This window comes from Protopterus annectens, chromosome 5.part1 (assembly GCF_019279795.1).
Source record: "Protopterus annectens isolate FY-2018-M chromosome 5.part1, PAN1.0, whole genome shotgun sequence".
In the NCBI taxonomy this organism is placed as follows: Eukaryota; Metazoa; Chordata; order Ceratodontiformes; family Protopteridae; genus Protopterus; species Protopterus annectens.
The window spans coordinates 146667793-146685780 of record NC_056736.1 but is presented as its reverse complement, the minus strand read 5'-3'; the positions used below and the strand labels follow the sequence as shown (position 1 = coordinate 146685780).

General features: G+C 40.6%; 1 protein-coding gene across 1 annotated transcript in view; it reads left to right on the top strand.

The window, feature by feature from the left end:
* GPC6 (glypican 6) overlaps window positions 1-17988 on the top strand; it is a 207702-nt gene that overhangs the window by 165627 nt on the left and 24087 nt on the right. Inside the window, exon 3 of the mRNA XM_044072758.1 lies at window positions 13892-14067. Within this exon, the coding sequence (XP_043928693.1) occupies window positions 13892-14067 (176 nt within the window). The remainder of the gene's footprint in view (window positions 1-13891; window positions 14068-17988) is intronic.

The following is a 17988-nucleotide window of genomic DNA, read 5'->3' as shown; positions in this document are numbered from 1 at the left end:
CTTTGCTCACTATTGTTCTCTATTTTCACAAATAACCTACATACTGCCTCTAAACATGCCACATTAATAAAATATGCAGATGACTCTACACTCATCTGTGCAGCCCCATCTCTTACCACCCTAAACAAACTGGCCCAAGACTCCTTCTCCTCCATAGAAGGCTGGATCATTGACATCCAATTGATTCTAAGCCCTAATAAGACAAAACTTCTCTTGTTTGCCCTCAATAAATCCAGATTCACTTTCCTAACCTTCTCAATCACATCTAGAAATGGCACAGGCATCTCTCCTACCACACATACAAAACTCCTAGGAGTTGAGATTGATAAAAATCTGTACTTCGATATTCACATAGCTCAAACTATCCAAAAGGTCCACAAAAAATGGGTACTCTTTACAGACACAAGAATTTTCTCACTGACAAAGCAAGAATCACCCTAGCCCAAACCCATAGCCCAAACCCATCTCTTATCCACACTACTGTATGCTGCACCCATATTTACCCATATTAGAAAAACAGACCTCAACAAATTCGAGGGATGTTACAACAGAATTGCTAAATTTGCAAACAACTCCCCTTTCAAAACCCACCACTGCAAAGTACTTACTGACCTTCAATGGCTCGAATTCCCACAGCTACTTAACTACCAACAGCTTACATGTGCTTTTAACATCCTAAACAACCCAAGCAAAACTCCATCACTAAAACATCTACTAACCCACTACTCTTCCAACCGTCCTCTTAGATCTTCTAATAAACCTCTCCTAAATATCACCACTGCCAACAATAATGCCGGCAAAGCCCTATACTCCTACAAAATAGCTAAATACTGGAACACTCTCCTCTCTAGCATAACCAATACATCCACAAACTCCCACTTCAAATCACTACTCAAAGCACATCTTAGAAAAACCTGGATCTGTCCATGTATCACCTAACTACCCACCTTTTATCTACTACTGTTTGCTCATTGTATTATATAAAGTGTAATGTGTAGCTGTTAGCTAGAATTGTACTCTTTTCACTTATTTGCAACTCTGGAGCTTTTCTCCCCGGGCCTCCACTGAAAATGGATGTGTTCCAGTTGGACTATCCTGGTTAACAAATGTAAAATAAATAAAATAAATACATTTTAAATCAATGTATTACAATCCAAGTTGATATTAATTACATTAAGCCAGTCACATTTAGTGTAAGAACTTTCATGTTTTATTCCATTGCTTCCTCTTGACTTCTATATTATTATTATTATTATTATTAATAATATATTTCACTGAGTTTCCATCTTCACTAACTTCCTCTTCTAAAACATATAATAATGAATATTTTCTTTTTACACCTGACCTGTTTGGGAGTAACCTCTATCATGTCTCATTAAGATGGATCCATCAGAAGAGGTTCTTCTAGATCTGGCAATTGTGAAGGCATTTGATCTTCATTTTTGCTTTTGAATAGAATTTATTGACACATTTTCAAGCAAATTTTTGTTACTAGGCAATCTACCCAAAAATATTCCTTTCTTCCAGAGATTATATACTTCTTTTTGTACACATTCTCAATATGACTAAATAAACTACACTACACTCAGTGCAAATTAAATTTAGACATGTATGTTTAAAATGTCCTAATGCTGCAACTATATATATATATATATATATATATATATATATATATATATATATATATATGTCCCATGTACTAGTACCAATAAAAAGTTGTCCAAGTACACAGTCACAACGCTGGAAGAGGGATCTAGAAGTTGTTCTTTAGATGCATTGACTATCCTTTGAGCCACATACAGTAACTGAGGTACTCTTCATGAAATATAAATGCAAATAAGCACTTACACAAGTGCATGGATCATGCTGTCCCTAACAGGACCAAGATGCTATCCTCCAAAAAAAGGAAGCCAATCTGGTGGTCTTCTGCCATAAACAAACTCTACAACAGAAGAATGAAACGGTTGCAAAAAGGAGTAAAATCCCATGATTGGAGGTCAGTCTCAGTAAGAAGCTGAGATCCCTCATAAAATCCTCCAAAGCTAGTTATGAAATCAAAATCGCCACTGATTCTAAAGACAACCATAAAGCATTCTATAGCTATGTCAAAAATCTCAATGGCAACATTCAGATCTTCTCTGAGTTACAGCACAATGGCACTAAATATACAGAACCAAGTGATATTGCCAACATCCTGGCAGATAGGTTCAGTGCAACTTTACCCCCCTCTCACCCCCTAAAGGGCCCATCTCTATACCGGAAGAATGCAAAGTTCCTGTAATCCCAGCTGCACAGGTAAAATCCTCACTCTCCAAAGCCAAGAATACAGCATCCATGGGACCTGACAACATCCCAGGCTGCATTCTACATGAACTACAGAATGTACTGGCACCACACCTAAGCACCATGTTCAATCATAGCCTCACCTCAGGCTTTCTGCCCATTTAATGGCACACTGTGATGGTTATCCCACTCCACAAAGGGGGTGTCATGACAGACCCTAGGAACTACCTCCCCATTAGCCTGATGAGCCTGGTCTGCAAGGCCATGGAACATATCATCATGGAACTCATAAACAAAGACATTGGTAATCTCCAAACTCTGGACTCCACACAGTTCAGGTTTGTAAAAGGCGGATCATGTCTCCTAAACCTGATAGACTTCTTTGAAGCAGTCACCAAAGCCATAGATGAGGGTAAGATGGTTCACACAACCTATCTAGATCTCCCCAAGGCTTTCAAAACCATCCTCCACTCTGGAATTATAGATAAACTCACTAAACTCAGTTTAATGTCACAAGATGGATTGCCAACTGCCTTACTGACAGAACCCACACTGTGAAAGTAGCAGACTCCAAATCCGACTTCAGACCAGTGACAAGTGGAGTACCACAGTGTTCAGTCCTGGGTCCTCTCCTATTTGGTATCTACTTCTCTGAAGTACAGGCTAACACAGATGGTCTTTGATTAACTAAGTTTGCAGATGACTGCAAACTAAGAGCCATAATTGAAACTCCTAATGATGTGGTCATCCTACAAAAGGGCCTCACTGAGACAGATGCCTGGTGTCAAAGCCATGGCCTCAAGCTCAATTCCAAAAAGTGCATTGTCATCCCCTTTGGTAAAAACTCTGTACCCATGAAATACCACATAGGCGGTAGTCTACTTAACACTGAAAGTGTGATAAGAGACCTTGGGTCACAGGTGGACAGTAGTCTCTCCTTTGATAATCACATCACCACAGTGATCAAGAAATCCTTCTACATGGCACACACCTCATCACAAAAGTTTTCTCATCCAGAAAAAAAGAGGTCATTGTTCCCCTCTGCTCATCACTCATTAGACCCATTATAGAGTACAACACCCCTTTTGGTATGTACCTCACAAGGTATCTACGACAACTGGAAAGACCGCAGAAATACCTCACAAAGAGGATTACTGGCCTCAAACAGATGCCCTATGCAGACCATCTCAAAAAACTCCAGCTTTACCCCATCACATATCGCCTACTCAGAGGCGATCTCTGCCTAACATACAAAGCTATGTCAAACCCAGAGTTGTTGGACATGCTCCACTTAAAGAAATCCCAATCCCTCCGAGATACATGCTCTAGGGACCTAAATCTTGTCACCACAATAAACAGAACATGCTGGAGGGATAGATTCCTGTCCCAGAGACTTCCCATACTCTGGAACAGACTACCTATCTATGTCAAACAGAACTCCTCATTAGCACTCTTCAAGAAAAATCTTGATGATTGGATTGGAAATAGGAAATTCACCCCAGGGATCACTTCTGTGGCTCTGCTTGACAGGGGCAAAAGCCAGGGTACCTTTTTGGCTAGGCTTATATAGGCCCTTGGGCCAATAGCTTAGTACCTACTTATGAACCTATGAACATATTAGCCCCAAACATCCCATGTTTGCCTTCCCCAAAGAGAGCAAACAACTGTCTAGACTGCAAATCAGAATTAATCATCTCTTGATGTGTGGAGCAATAGCACTGTACAACATAAGATGTGAAAACAGAAATGCTAATTTTTAGCAGATAGAATAGGTCCATAGGACAATACTAGGCAATTGGCCCAGAGGCCCTTATAAGCCTAGCCAAGAATTTTGCCCATGTTCCCACAAAGTCAACACCTGTTTCCCCTGTCCAGCAGGGACATAGGTGGGATCCCAGGGGTGTATTTTCTGTTTCTCATCCAGTCATCCAGGTTCCTCTTAAAGAGGGCTAATGAGATACTCTGCTTGACATGGAGAGGGAGTCTATTCCACAGATGGGGGACTCTTTCAGGCACAAATCTATCCCATCAGCAATTTCTATTAATGTCACAGATCAGATTGAGGCCTTGCATGCAGGTTGCACGACTGGAGTTTGACTTATGGATATCCAGCAACTATATCAAGGCTGGGTCTGAGATGACCTTGTATGGCAAACACAAGTCACCTCTGAGCAGTCTGTATGAGAATGAGTAGAGAGACAGGGCTTTTCGCCTATCTGTATAAGGTAGGTGTTTGAGACCCTGGATTGTCTGGTCAGGAACCTCCAGCTGCTGCATGCGCTTGGCAAGGTACCTGCCGAAGGGGGCATTGTACTCAATAATGGGTCTGATAAGGGAGAAGTACAGGGATGTTATGACCTCCTCATTCCTGGATGAAATACCCTTACTTATGAGGTCGGCCATGTAGAAAGTCTTTCATACAATGGAGGCAATGTGGTGGTCAAAAAGTCAGTTTGCTATCTACCTGGGTGCTCAAGTCTCTCACAACTGACTGCATGCTTAGCACATTGTTATTAATGTGATAATTAGTGGGGGCACCATTTTCCACATAGGGCATAATGATTCATTTCTTGGCATTCAGTTTGAGGCCATGCTTCTGGCACCAGTCATTAGTAAGGGTAAGGCCCTCCTGGAGGATGTTCACATCACTAGGGGAATTTAAGACAGCACCCAGCTTGCAGTCATCTGCAAACATGGTCATCCACAGACCAGTAGTTTTGGCTTGCACCTCAGAAAAGAATATCCCAAACAGCAGAGGCCCCAAAACTGATCCTGTTGATGCCTAGCTGAGTGAGTTTATCCCAAGTGGGGAATAGGGTCGAAGGCTTTGGCTAGGTCAATGTAAGTGGGTAGGCAGTGTGCACCATCTTCCCCTCACCCAGAGCTTTGGTGACTGTTTCAAAGAAGTCGATCAAGTTTAACAGGCATGATCTCCCTTTGACAAAAACAAACTGTGTAGGATCAAGCATTTGGAGGTTGCCAATGTCCTTGTTTATAAGGTCCATGATAATGCGTTCCATGGCCTTGCAGATCAGGCTGATGGGACTATAATTTCCTGGGTCAGTGGACACTCTACATTCATGTAGAGGGATGACAGTGGCTATCCTCCATTCAACTGGAACGAAGCCAGTGCTCAAGGATTGTTTGAATAGGGTGCCTACTGGTGCTGAGAGCTTATGCCAGAGTTCATGTCGGTTGCAGCCAGGGATGTTGTCAGATCCCATGGAGGCTGTATTTTTTTGCCTTTGTGAGGGCATTAAAGAACTGCTCCCTGGTGATTAGGGGGGTGGGGCAGGTGCTGGGGATGGCCTGGTTTACTGATGGTGGGGACGGGGTGGGTGAAGTTTTCACTGAACCTGTCTGTCAGAAGGTTGGCTATATCTATAGCATTTGTGTATGTGTTCTTGACCACCAGTTCAGAGCTGATTTGGGTGTTACCTTTGAGACTGTAGTTGTATGTGAAGAAGGCCTTGTCATTGTCCTTAGTGGATGTGGCCAATTTGGACTTGATGTTAGCCTTAGAGGATTTCACCAGTGATCTTATTTGCTTGTTCAGACAAAGAAGAGATAGCTTCCAACTTGGGACCTGCTCCTTCTTGGTCTTGGACAGCAATTTTTTCCTTTTATTATAGAGTTCATTTATTGCTGCTGTCCACCAGACAGGTTTAGTCTTCCTTGAGGAAGATGATTTGGTCCTGTCAGGTATTGCTGAGTCCATGCAGCTATGTAGGTGCTCATATAGTTTTTTGTTGTAGGCTTGGACATTAGTCCTAGTTCCAACTGAAGGGACAGTGGCTGTGAAGCTGCTTATACCTGCTCTCAGGAGGTTATAGTCAGCTTTGGAAAAGTTTTTTTGTTGGAACCTGGCAAGGTGAGGGGAGGGGGCAGGGGTATGGTGACTTCGAAAGTCATTGCTTTATGGTCAGATCTTACCAAGGAGGATGACACTGTAGGGGTGCTACAGTGGCTACTCATGTTGGTTAGTACCAGATCCAGGATATTTTCACCTCTCATGGGGGTGTTGGCCAGCTGATCCAATGCATTGGCATTGGCTAAGTTGAGGAATCTCTGGGCATTCATGTTTGGGCTAGAATAGGTTTTCCACTCTATGGTTGGGTAGTTAAAGTCACCCAGGATCAGGGTAGAGGATTGAATCTTGATGGATTCAAGTAAGTCCAGATAGGTGGAGTAGGCATCCTGAGTCATGGTTGGGGGTCTGTAGCTAGCTATGATTTGAACAGGTGCTTTGTCAACAGTTTACTGCACCTGGAGTGTCTGCTGTGCATCATAATGTTTAACCAGCCTGGATGTGTGTATGTCTTTGATAAATATTGAAACTCCACCTCCTTTGGCTTGTAGCCCTCCATTTGAGATCTAAAAGTATGATAGGACAAGTAACCTGGTAAGGCTGAGGTGCTGTCTGCAGCTTTGAACTGGGCTTCAGTGACTGCACAAATGTCAGAATCTTCCTGGGCGAGGAATGCTTGCAATGATTGCAGTTTCATGTTAAGACTCCTAGTATTTATCAGCATGACCTTTAAATTTCATTTAGAAGAATTTTTCATTTTGGTAAATTTGTCCTCATGACTTTGCCTAAAAAAGGCACTATGGGGTAGACAAGAGCCTTTGCCAGAAGCCTGAAGTCCAGGGGGACAGATGAAGGCCATCTCTGGCAAAGCATCATGGTTGTCAAGCATATCCTCCAAGGCTGTCAGGTACTGGATCCCCTTTGGAATGACACCAGAAACTAAGCCATTTGTAAAGTCAACCATTTTCTGTTTGTACTGAGGCATTATTCTGGTTGACGGTGGGATACTGGTTAAGACTAGGGACATACCTGCCAGGGACACATATTCAGTGAGCTCAGTCATGTCTCTCTTCATATAGTCCAGAGAGGTACATCTGAAATCATTCACACCAACATGGACTATAACAGAGATAGCAGTACCTGTTGTTGAGAGACTTGAGTGCGTGCGTGATATGGCAGATTCTAGCACCTGACAAGCAACTTACAGTGACTTTCTCCTTGCCCAGCCTGGTGAGGGGCACATCTGTGTATCTCATGATAAAGTCTCCTATGATTAGTATGTTGGGTTTGTGGCTGGGTCTCAGAGGCTGTTAGACACAGACGTGTGTACTATCTGTGGCGCTTGGTGCTGTGGGTTGTGATATGCGTGTGTGTTTTGCCTCAAAGGTCTCTTTTGTTTAGGTATGTTTTTGTTGAGAATCTCTGCATATGTGGGAGTATTTCTAACAGGTGTGGGTGGTGTTAGAGGTGTGGTGTTTGTAGTGTTTGTGCAGACAGCCTTCTCAGTGCCAAATGTGATGGCTTGTGATTGAGAGAGCAAGGATTCTAAGTTCTTAATGTAATTGCATCTCTCACATATTGTGTTCCTAGGTGGTAGTAGTAGAGGGTTGTTCATGTACATGAGGCAGTTGCTACACTGTCTCAGGATGCCCATATCAACCAGACTAGCAGGAGAAACCATAGGAATTTCTCTGTCCATGGTTGCCAGAATCTGTGAAAGAGAGGTCAGGGAATGTAGAGTGGGTACTGTCTGAGAAGAGTACCTATAGGTGGGAGTAGGGCTGGATAAAATCAGTACAGTAGCTGCAAAGGAGGGCTTCACTTACACAGGAGTGCTGGAAGGGAAAAAATGCAGCTGAGATACCTTGCAAAGTTTTAAAACAGTGCTACAGCGGTGTGCGACAGACAAAAAAGTGCAAACCCGCACAAATGTGGGGGTTTAAATACCACAAAAATGAAAGTAAAATAGAAACACTGGAATTGACAGATCCACCCTTGTCCCTGAGCTCTTAGCTAAACACCCTATGCCAGATGAGTTCCAGCCAGTTTACTTACTCCCACTTAGTGCAGGTAGGCCCCAGCCAACACAAGATGGTGTAGCAGGAAACACAGGAAACACAAAAACACACAAACAGATCTGGATACAGCAAAACCTGTAACCAGACTATACTAAAGATATTTAAACTTTATTTCAATTTAACACAGGAGAACAGATACACACTTAAATATAACAGCAGAACAGTTCACACTCAGTTAAACAGTTTAACAATAAAACAGTGAAAAACTACAGTGCAGAAGTAATGCAAACAGCACAGTTAATCAAATACAAGTGCAGTATAAGTAAGAATAAATTGAAAAATGGCACTTAGTTCTGTAGATTTGCTCAGCAGCTTTGAAATCACCACAGGGTAAATGCAGAACAATTTAATCAAGCGACTGCAGCAGAATAAATGCAATTGAACACCTAAGCACAAGCAGCAAAATAAAATAGGAAGAGGCACATTTTTTTAAGTAGAAAGGGAGGAAACAGGAGATGATTCAAGGTTAAGAAGCTAAGGGGGTAGGCCTTCACGGGTCTATATTAGAATGCCGAAACCTCACACAAATCCCGAAAGGCCGACACATACACAGTGAACTGCAAGAACACCGAACATCCTTAAGCGTGAAATTCAAAATATCAAATTGCCATAGTTAGCCAACTCCACCTCCTGCTACGTATTGCCTACCCAAACAAAATAAATATGAATGTATTACTATATATGCACTTACCTTAACCCACACCCTAAACCTAAGGTCAGTAACTATTGCACATTTACGTTAGGGAGCTATACCAGATAAGGGAATCTCCTACTGATGTTTTACCTCACTAAACATGGTGTGGACAACTATGGTGATTCAGTATTTTGAATTTCGCACTTAAGGACGTTCGATGTTATGTGGTTCACTGTTTATGTGTTGGCCTTTTGGGATTTGCGTAAGTGAGGCTTCATTATTCTAATATAGACCCGGCCTTCACAACTGGTCTCACTGTCCTCAGAATGAGCTGATGCAATGGGTGGGCCTTCACAACTGATCTTACTGTACTCAATAGAATGAGCTGACAAACTGGAACTGGGAGGACTATCCAATATCAGATTTATAGCAGAGGCAGGCAACTCAAAAGCTACCAAGTTTTAAGACCACAACAGTTGAGCGGGTGGGTAGGGAGACAAGATCAGAACAGAGGTAATAATTCAATTCACTAAGCCTAAAATACAGTTGCACAGTTTAAAAGCTGTGCAGCAAATATTGTTTTAGTTAATCAGAAGTGCAGAAAGTTGAAAATAAACACCTTTTGTAGTCTCACAGTAGTTTTTTGGAAAACAGTAGAGCAAGGGCAGAAGGCCTAACTCACTGCAGCTTTGAGAAAATAAGCAGAAACTGGTTCAAGCACTGGCTATTTAAGGCAGAGAAATAGGAACCAGCCAAAGTTCAAATTATCCAATCAAAAATGCCCTAATTATAGCTAGATCAGACCAAACTGAAACTCCCTCCCACAAAGCACAGCTAGGTCTCTCTAGACAAACGATTAACTGTCCTACAAGCTACAAAGGTCAGAAACAGTACTAGATTGAGCAGACCCTGAACCTAGTCTATGCTAGTCTCTTTCAAGTGCAGCAAGAAGTAAAATGAACAATGAAAAAGCAGAAAAACAAAAAGGAGAGAGAGATCAGATGGTGTGGTAGTTTCACACCAGTCCTGTAGCATTACAGGAGGAGACATGGAGCCAGACATGCAAATTTCTAGAAGACTGTGTGGCACTTACACATCAGTCCACAGATTGTAATGTGTGGTACCAAATGATTAGGGTTCACTGAATTCCAAGCAAAATTATTTGAGATATTTTGAATGGGATAAAATATGTTATTAGTATAGGTAGAAGATCAGTTCATTACCTTTTCATGTATTCTTCAAAAAGCAGATCTGGGTATAGTGCTTGTATGTAAGCACTGATCAGTTTCAGTGAAATTTGCTCTTTGTGAATATAACAATGTGACAATATTTTTCTCTCTTAAAAAAATATTTTATTTTGATGGAGTGTGAAACCTGCACTGTTAGTGCAATTCACGTGAACACGTAAGTGCAATGCTCCAAGCATAGTTAGCTGGCTATACCATATTTGCACATTTATCTCAATGTTGCAAAAGTATTAATAGTGAAAATACTCAGAAGTGCAGATAACTACAGAACTGTTTGCTGTCACTGTTCACCATGTTTGCATTAATGAATATATAACTGAACAATCCATCTCATTTTCATTTCAGGCATGCCAGTCACCCATTCTGAATGGGCTGTTTTGGGCAGAGTGGAATCTGCAGAAGAAAGTTGTTGATTGTCCATTTAAGCATGTTGGAGTAAATTAAAGTTATGGTGCAGTAATCCCATAATGCATGGAGCAGCCTTGTGCTTTAATGTAAACCATGCCAGGCCAGATCAGTAACTTGTACTCAGTAAGTGTGTGGTTTTATAAGGATGAACTGCCTTCCAGTTTATAGCCTGCTACAGACCACCCTCCCTAACCCAGGAACCCCACTTGGCCTTCATGAGAACACTGGAAAATATGAAGGTCTCTCCAAACACCATTATATTGGGCGACTTCAACTACCCAAACATAGACTGGGAGCATTACTTTAGCTCCAACACCCTAGCCCAAAGGTTCCTAGAATTTATAAACTCAAATGCTATGGAACAACTTGTTACCACTCCCACAAGAGGGGAAAACATACTGGACCTGATCATCACCAACATGGGGACTCTATGCTCCAGACCAGAAGTGTATCCCTCACTGGTAAGATCAGACCATAAACTAATCTCACTGGATGTTCACATCCCGACGCGACCCGGTGCCCAGAAAAGCACAGTGAAAAACTTCTCTAAAGCAAATTTCACACTCCTCAAAACTGAGGTGGAATCCTTCAAAGACCCAGGCCTGTGGAAAATATGGCCCAGACCGCAGAATCCTTTATAAACGCATTCTATGAACACCTTCAGGAATGCATGGATCATGTGATCCCAAATAAAACCAAGACCCAATCCTCCAAAGGCAGACGTCCTGTCTGGTGGACCCCAGCCATAAACAAGCTATATAATAGAAGGAGGAAGCTACTAAATGATAGAGCAAAATTCCAAAAAGGGAAGGCATCTCTGATCAGTATTAGCAAAAAAACTACGGGCACTCATAAAATCGTTTAAGGCCAGCTTCGAGAGAAAAATTGCACAGGACACTAAGGATAATCACAAGGCTTTCTTTAGTTATGTTAGGAACCTGGGTGGTAATTCCCAGATATGCTCAGAATTAGTCCAAAATGACAAAAAATACTCTGAACCCACAGACATTGCCAACATCCTAGGTGACAGGTTCAGTGCAAACTTCTCCTCCCACCAAAGGGGCAAATATCTATTCCAGCAGAGTGCTGCCCCCCTGACATCTCGGATGCTCAGGTAAGAGCCGCCCTCTCCAAAGCAAAAAACACAGCATCAATGGGACCAGACGGTGTCCTGGCTGCGTTCTACATGAACTCCAAGAAGAGCTAAACCCAAACATAAAACTACTGTTCAATCTCAGCCTTACTACAGGATATGTACCCAAAGAGTGGCGTACAGCAACTGTGGTCCCTCTCCACAAAGGTGGTGCCTCAACGGATCCTGGAAACTATCGCCCCATAAGCCTGACTAGCTTGGTCTGCAAAGCTATGGAAAGGATAATCATGGACCTCATAAATAAAGATATTGGGGACCTACAGACACTGGATCCTACCCAGTTCGGCTTTGTTAAGGGCAGATCCTGCCTCTTAAACCTGGTTGATTTCTTTGAAACAGTCACCAAGGCCATTGATGAGGGCAAGGTGGTCAACACAGCCTACCTGGACCTCGCAAAGCCTTGATACAATACCCCACTCGGGCATTATAGATAAGCTCACCAGCTTAAATATAAACCCCTATGTCACTAGATGGGTTGCAAACTGGCTCAAGGACAGAACCCACATGGTTAGAATTGCTGGAGCCATGACAGACTCCAAACCAGTTACAAGTGGCATCCCACAAGGCTCAGTCCTGGGACCTCTCTTGTTCAGTATATATTTCTCGGAGGTACAGGCCAAAACGGAAGGACTGTGGCTGACCAAGTTCGCAGATGACTGCAAACTGGGCACCATAATCGACTCTCCAGCCGACACAAGCATCCTCCAAAAGGGCCTCATAGAAACAGACAACTGGTGCCAGAGCCATGGCCTCAAGCTAAATGCCAAAAGTGTATAGTCATCCCTTTGGCAAAACAAAGTGCCCACAAATTACCACATAGGTGGTAATCCATTAAGTACAGAAGAAGTAATTAGGGACCTGGGGACCCAAGTTGATAGCAATCTCTCATTTGACAACCACGTGGCCAAAGTGGTTAGAAAAACATTTTATATAGCCCACCTAATCATGAAGGGATTCACATCTAGATTAGGGGAGGTCATCATGCCTCTTTACTCATCCCTCATCAGGCCCATAATTGAGTACAATGCCCTTTTGGGATGTACCTTACCAGACACCTGCAGCAACTGGAAAGACCCCAAAAGTACCTCACCAAGAGGATCAAAGGGCTCAAACAAATGCCATATGCTGCCCGGTTAAAGAAACTCCAGCTCTACTCAGTGGCATACCGCCTGTTCAGAGGCGATCTGTGCCTGACGTATAAAGCCATGTCCAACCCAGAATTAATGGACATGCTGCACCTCAGAAAATCCAAATCCTATCGAGCTACACGCTTGAGAGACTTGAACCTCAGCACTGAAATAAATAGGACATGCTGGAGGGACAGATTCATAACCCAGAGGCTCCCTTCACTCTGGAATAAAATCCCAGTCCAGGTTAGGCAGAGTCCCACATTGACTCTCTTCAAGAGGAATCTTGATGAGTGGATGGGAGATCATAGGTTTACCCCGGCTATCTCTTCTCTGTCACTGTTAGACAGAGGCACAATATACTAACCTCAAAAAAAGGGCATAGCAAAATTAATTTAAAATGGGTGGCGAAAGCCAAACACATTCTGGCTAGGCTTATAAATGCCCTAGGGTAGATAGCCTAGTATGAACCTATGAACCTATGAACACACTCTTTCTAATTCTAGAGATCAAATATGATCAAGTACAAAAACTTGCACTGGTCATTTGAACACACTCAATTTGAGTGACCCTAATGAAATAAAGCCAAAATATTTTGATTGGTCCATGATCAGTAGTTACAAAACAAAGGAAACAACAGAGAAACAAACATATTTTTTATTTGGCTAGTGATCCAAATTAAGAAAATGCCTCTCTGACTGAGAGAAATTTACATTTCTATTCTTTTTTTTACTAGGTCAGTAATTATAGAATGTGGTTCTTATACTCTTGAGAAGCATAACATATGAATGACAGTGTAGATAATAGAATGATTGGACTAATTGATCTGACTGGCCGGTTGGTTGGTTGGTTGGTTGGTTGGTTGGTTGGTTGGTTGGTTGGTTGATTGGTTGGTTGGTTTGTTGACTTATTGTTTGACTGTTGACTGAGTGAATGACTATTTGGTTTGTAAGTTTGTCTGGAGATTAAAGAGAAGACAATATGCCAAATGAAGATACATATTATAACTGGGACAGTAAATGATGAGTGCACCTTTCTACTGAAAATACAGTCCAGCAGCAGAATAGACAACCTAGTTACTTGTTGATGGTATGTAATGGGAGCTATGCTAACAGCTAAGCTAACTGCCTTCTTGTTTAATCTGGTTTGCCAGATACTTGCCTGAAATTATGAATGATGGCCTAACCAATCAAATCAACAACCCTGAAGTAGAAGTGGACATAACAAGACCAGACACCTTCATTCGTCAGCAGATCATGGCCCTGAGGGTGATGACCAACAAACTGAAGAATGCCTACAATGGAAACGATGTCAACTTTCAGGATACAAGTAAGTCTAAAACATCTTATGTATTTTTAGAATATGGTGAGTCTATAAGAAGTGACATGTTACAGAGAGATAGAAGTGTATGGATCTAAGAATACCAAAAGACTCCATTAAAGCTTCACCCGATGTCATATTATCAAACAAGCATGTGTTTGGCACCCTTGGCACCGTGGTTTAAGGCTGTAAGTCGAAGTTCAAATGGTACGTGGCTTGATTCCCTCAGTTTTCATCTGCGTACTGTGTGACCTTGCAAAGGTCACTTAATCAGGCAGTGCTTTTGGATAATTGGGGGATTAGGCTAGGCTTCCTAATAGTCCATAATCGTCCCCAGGACTGCAGGCCTAGTAACTCCTACAAGCTACCTATTATCATCAGTGTTGTTTGACTGAAACTGCCTGCTTCAGAGTATGTAAATTCAATGAATATACAGTTTTTCATCACAACTAGCATCTTGTAGATCTAGACTTACAAATACTGCCCCTGCCCACACGCATAAATAGTTTAAACATTACATTATAGTGCATGGAATCCCAAATAATCTAAACAAACTCTAGTTGGAGTCCAGAGTACAATATGTAGTAACCTTCTTTATTAAGGCTCACTAATAAGCAGAAGGCTGTGGATTTATCTTCAGTTTCCTCAAGGCTTAATAAAATATCATTACCTGGTCACCATTTTATCATTACCTGGTCATCATTTAATCATTACCTGGTCATCATTTAATCATTAGCCGGTCACCATTTAATCATTACCTGGTCACCATTTAATCATTACCTGGTCACCATTTAATCATTACCTGGTCATCATTTAATCATTAGCCAGTCACCATTTAATCATTACCTGGTCACCATTTAATCATTACCTGGTCACCATTTAATCATTAGCCAGTCATCATTTAAGTAAACTGGTATACTCATCCTCTGTCAAGACAATTTCTATGTGGACTTAAATTGTGTGAACAGTTTCACTTACAACCACATTTTTAATGAATAATAACTTATTTCCCCAATAAAAATGCCCTATCACGTTAATATATTTGAATACACACTGCATGCTTCCAAGCTATTGTTTCTGAATTCCAAAAATTGTAAAATCTGTCTAGTTCCCAGCTAGTTGAAACTATGGTGTAGCATCACCTACTGGTATTTCTCTTAACCTCTGAGCATTAAAAATTATAGCACTGATGTGCATAATTCACAGCCATACCTCTCAATTGCTATGATTTAGCAATATTTGACCTTAGAATTAGTTGTGACATTCCTAGAGCTAAAGTTAAATTTCTTTAAGGACATATACATTATTAAATAGCAAAAAATAAGCATAATAGAAAAAAGTTCTTATCAATGACTTTATGTAGTCTAGTATCTGAACATCCTTCTATTCATAGAAATAAGAAAGTGTTCTTGTTTTGACTTTCTGCTATGATTTTTAAACACTAGTTCTATGATTTTTAATGTTCAGAGTTTGAGTGATATCACCATAACAGAATGTCAGAAAGAGGAGCACCTTCTGATTGTTCACAGTAGAAAGTCCTTATACGTATTAAACCCTATATGATTAGTGATATGGATTCTTGTATAGTGTTAGTTTATTTTTTGAGATATGTAGCCATAAACTGGTCTGACTTTATAAAGAAAATTGGTAAATGTAGGAATTGCAAGGCAAATTTTGAGGGCCAAACTGATAGCCTTAAGCCTAAATCACAGTGGTTGAGAGGTATACTTTGTGAGAATTTATCCGACCATGTTTATAAATCATGCTGGCAAAGTATATCCTAAACAATCAAACATTTACTGTAATATATGCATGTGGTTGCTCTTCTTTAAAACCTATCATTCTGACAAGAGGGTGGGTGGTTGTTCCTAAGTTCACCATCCATAAACCTTCCCTTCGATGCTCATATGACATATTCATGGTAGAAATTATAATTATATCCAGACCCAAAAAGTAAAGTTTGCTGTCTTGGTAAGTGAAACAGTGTTTAGATAATGCACTGCATTTTATCTCTTGTACGTAATACATCTGTTGTGAGGAGATATGAACTGTTTCCAAGTGAAAGATGTTTGCCCTACATAGAAAGCACTGCACTTACAAACACACACACACACACACATATATATATATATATATAAACACCCAAACAATCCTGGTGCTCGCAGTCAAACACAGAATGCACAGGCCAAAATAAATACACATCACTAAAGGTCCAGCATAAATATTTTCTTCCAGAATACTTTTAAAAAAGTCAGTCCATATGGCAATCCAAATAATTCAGGTTTAATGGAAACAACAGCACATAGATCACTTAGCTGCCATGCAGCAGCATCAGGAACAGGTAATTCCACACAGGAAAAAGTGACTCAACAGACCAGTTTCGCCCCCTGGTGTCATCAGTGCATAAGTGCATCCATTTCTTACTGCTTCTTAAATAGTCATACATTTAAAGTCTCACCCCCATATGAACATTTCTCAATATAGTGTTACATACAAATATCTATTACAAAATATCAACAGTTTTCAGAAAATAAATATACACGTGGTATAACTCAAACATATTTATATACATATACATATAAAAATATGTATATATAAACAAATATACTCATACATCTGCATAAAGCATATAAACATCTACACACATTTAGTTTTTCAAAACATCTATTTTCAGATGTTAAATATGTTCATTTTAAACCTGGTTTATAATTGGCCCCTAAATTCACTATCCACAACCTTTCCTTTTTATCTAAAATCTTATGTTTGATATTTCCTGACAAATCAGTGCCCCATACCACATCAATACCAACAAACACAAAATGTGCAGAGTTATGCTCTAACTTGTGCTTATAAAGTGCACTTCTAGATCTCTTACAGTTTATGTCACTCAGATTTACCGCTTTACAGTTCTTAAAGGCCCTAGAAATCTGACCTGTATAAAACGCTCCACATTGGCATACTGCCATATACACTACCCATTCTGTCCGGCATGTAATAAGGTACCTAATGTCAAAAACTTTCAAAGTATTAACAGAAGTAAAAGATCTGAACTTAAATATAATTTTCCAGTAAACCCAATTACCACAACTATTACAACCCATGAGAGTACTAACCATCTTAGGTCCCCTAGTATCATCCATTCGTTTGTACCAAGAAAGATATTCACCCACATTCCTACCTCCTCTGTAGCTATAAAAGCACCAGTCACCTAAACATTGGTCAAAAAGTCAACAGATTTTAAAATATGCCAGTCTTTGTCAATAACCTTTTAATTTTATAACTGTTCATATCATATGTGGTAACTACTCTAACCCCAGCTTGTTTAAGCCTAACAGGTTCAGATTCTACTTCCCGGGTATTTGTTAACAAAACCTCTCTCTTTATATTTAGAGCTACATTATTCTCCCTAGCTATATGGGATCTATCGTAATCCCTTCTAATGTACTTGTCACCCATTTTTTCAGCTTCACCCATATAGTTCTCATCCTGACTACAAATATGTCTCAACCTCTGACACTGAGCTTTAGGTATGTTAGTAATCATATGTTTAAGGTGACAACTACCGGCACTGAAAAAAGGGCTAAACTATGTTCTATCACATTTTGTGTCACAGTATGATCTATATGTATATGGATGTTAAAAACTTTTGTGGGGCTTTAAATTTTGAAATATTTTTATAGTAACAACTGTGAAACTACATATGCTGTACCTGCCAGTTTTAAAGTTAAGAAACCTTCTTTTAACCCTCCATACCATTCTAGGGTGAAGCTTTTTGAGGAGCTGGTGTTAAAAGATTTGCATGTTAATCAAAGTACAATATTTAAACATCATAACAATTTGTCTAAAACTGAATGGAAAGGTTTAATGCAATTGAGAGAGAACAAGGATCTGGTAGTGCTTAAGGCTGACAAGGGAGGGGTTACAGTGGTT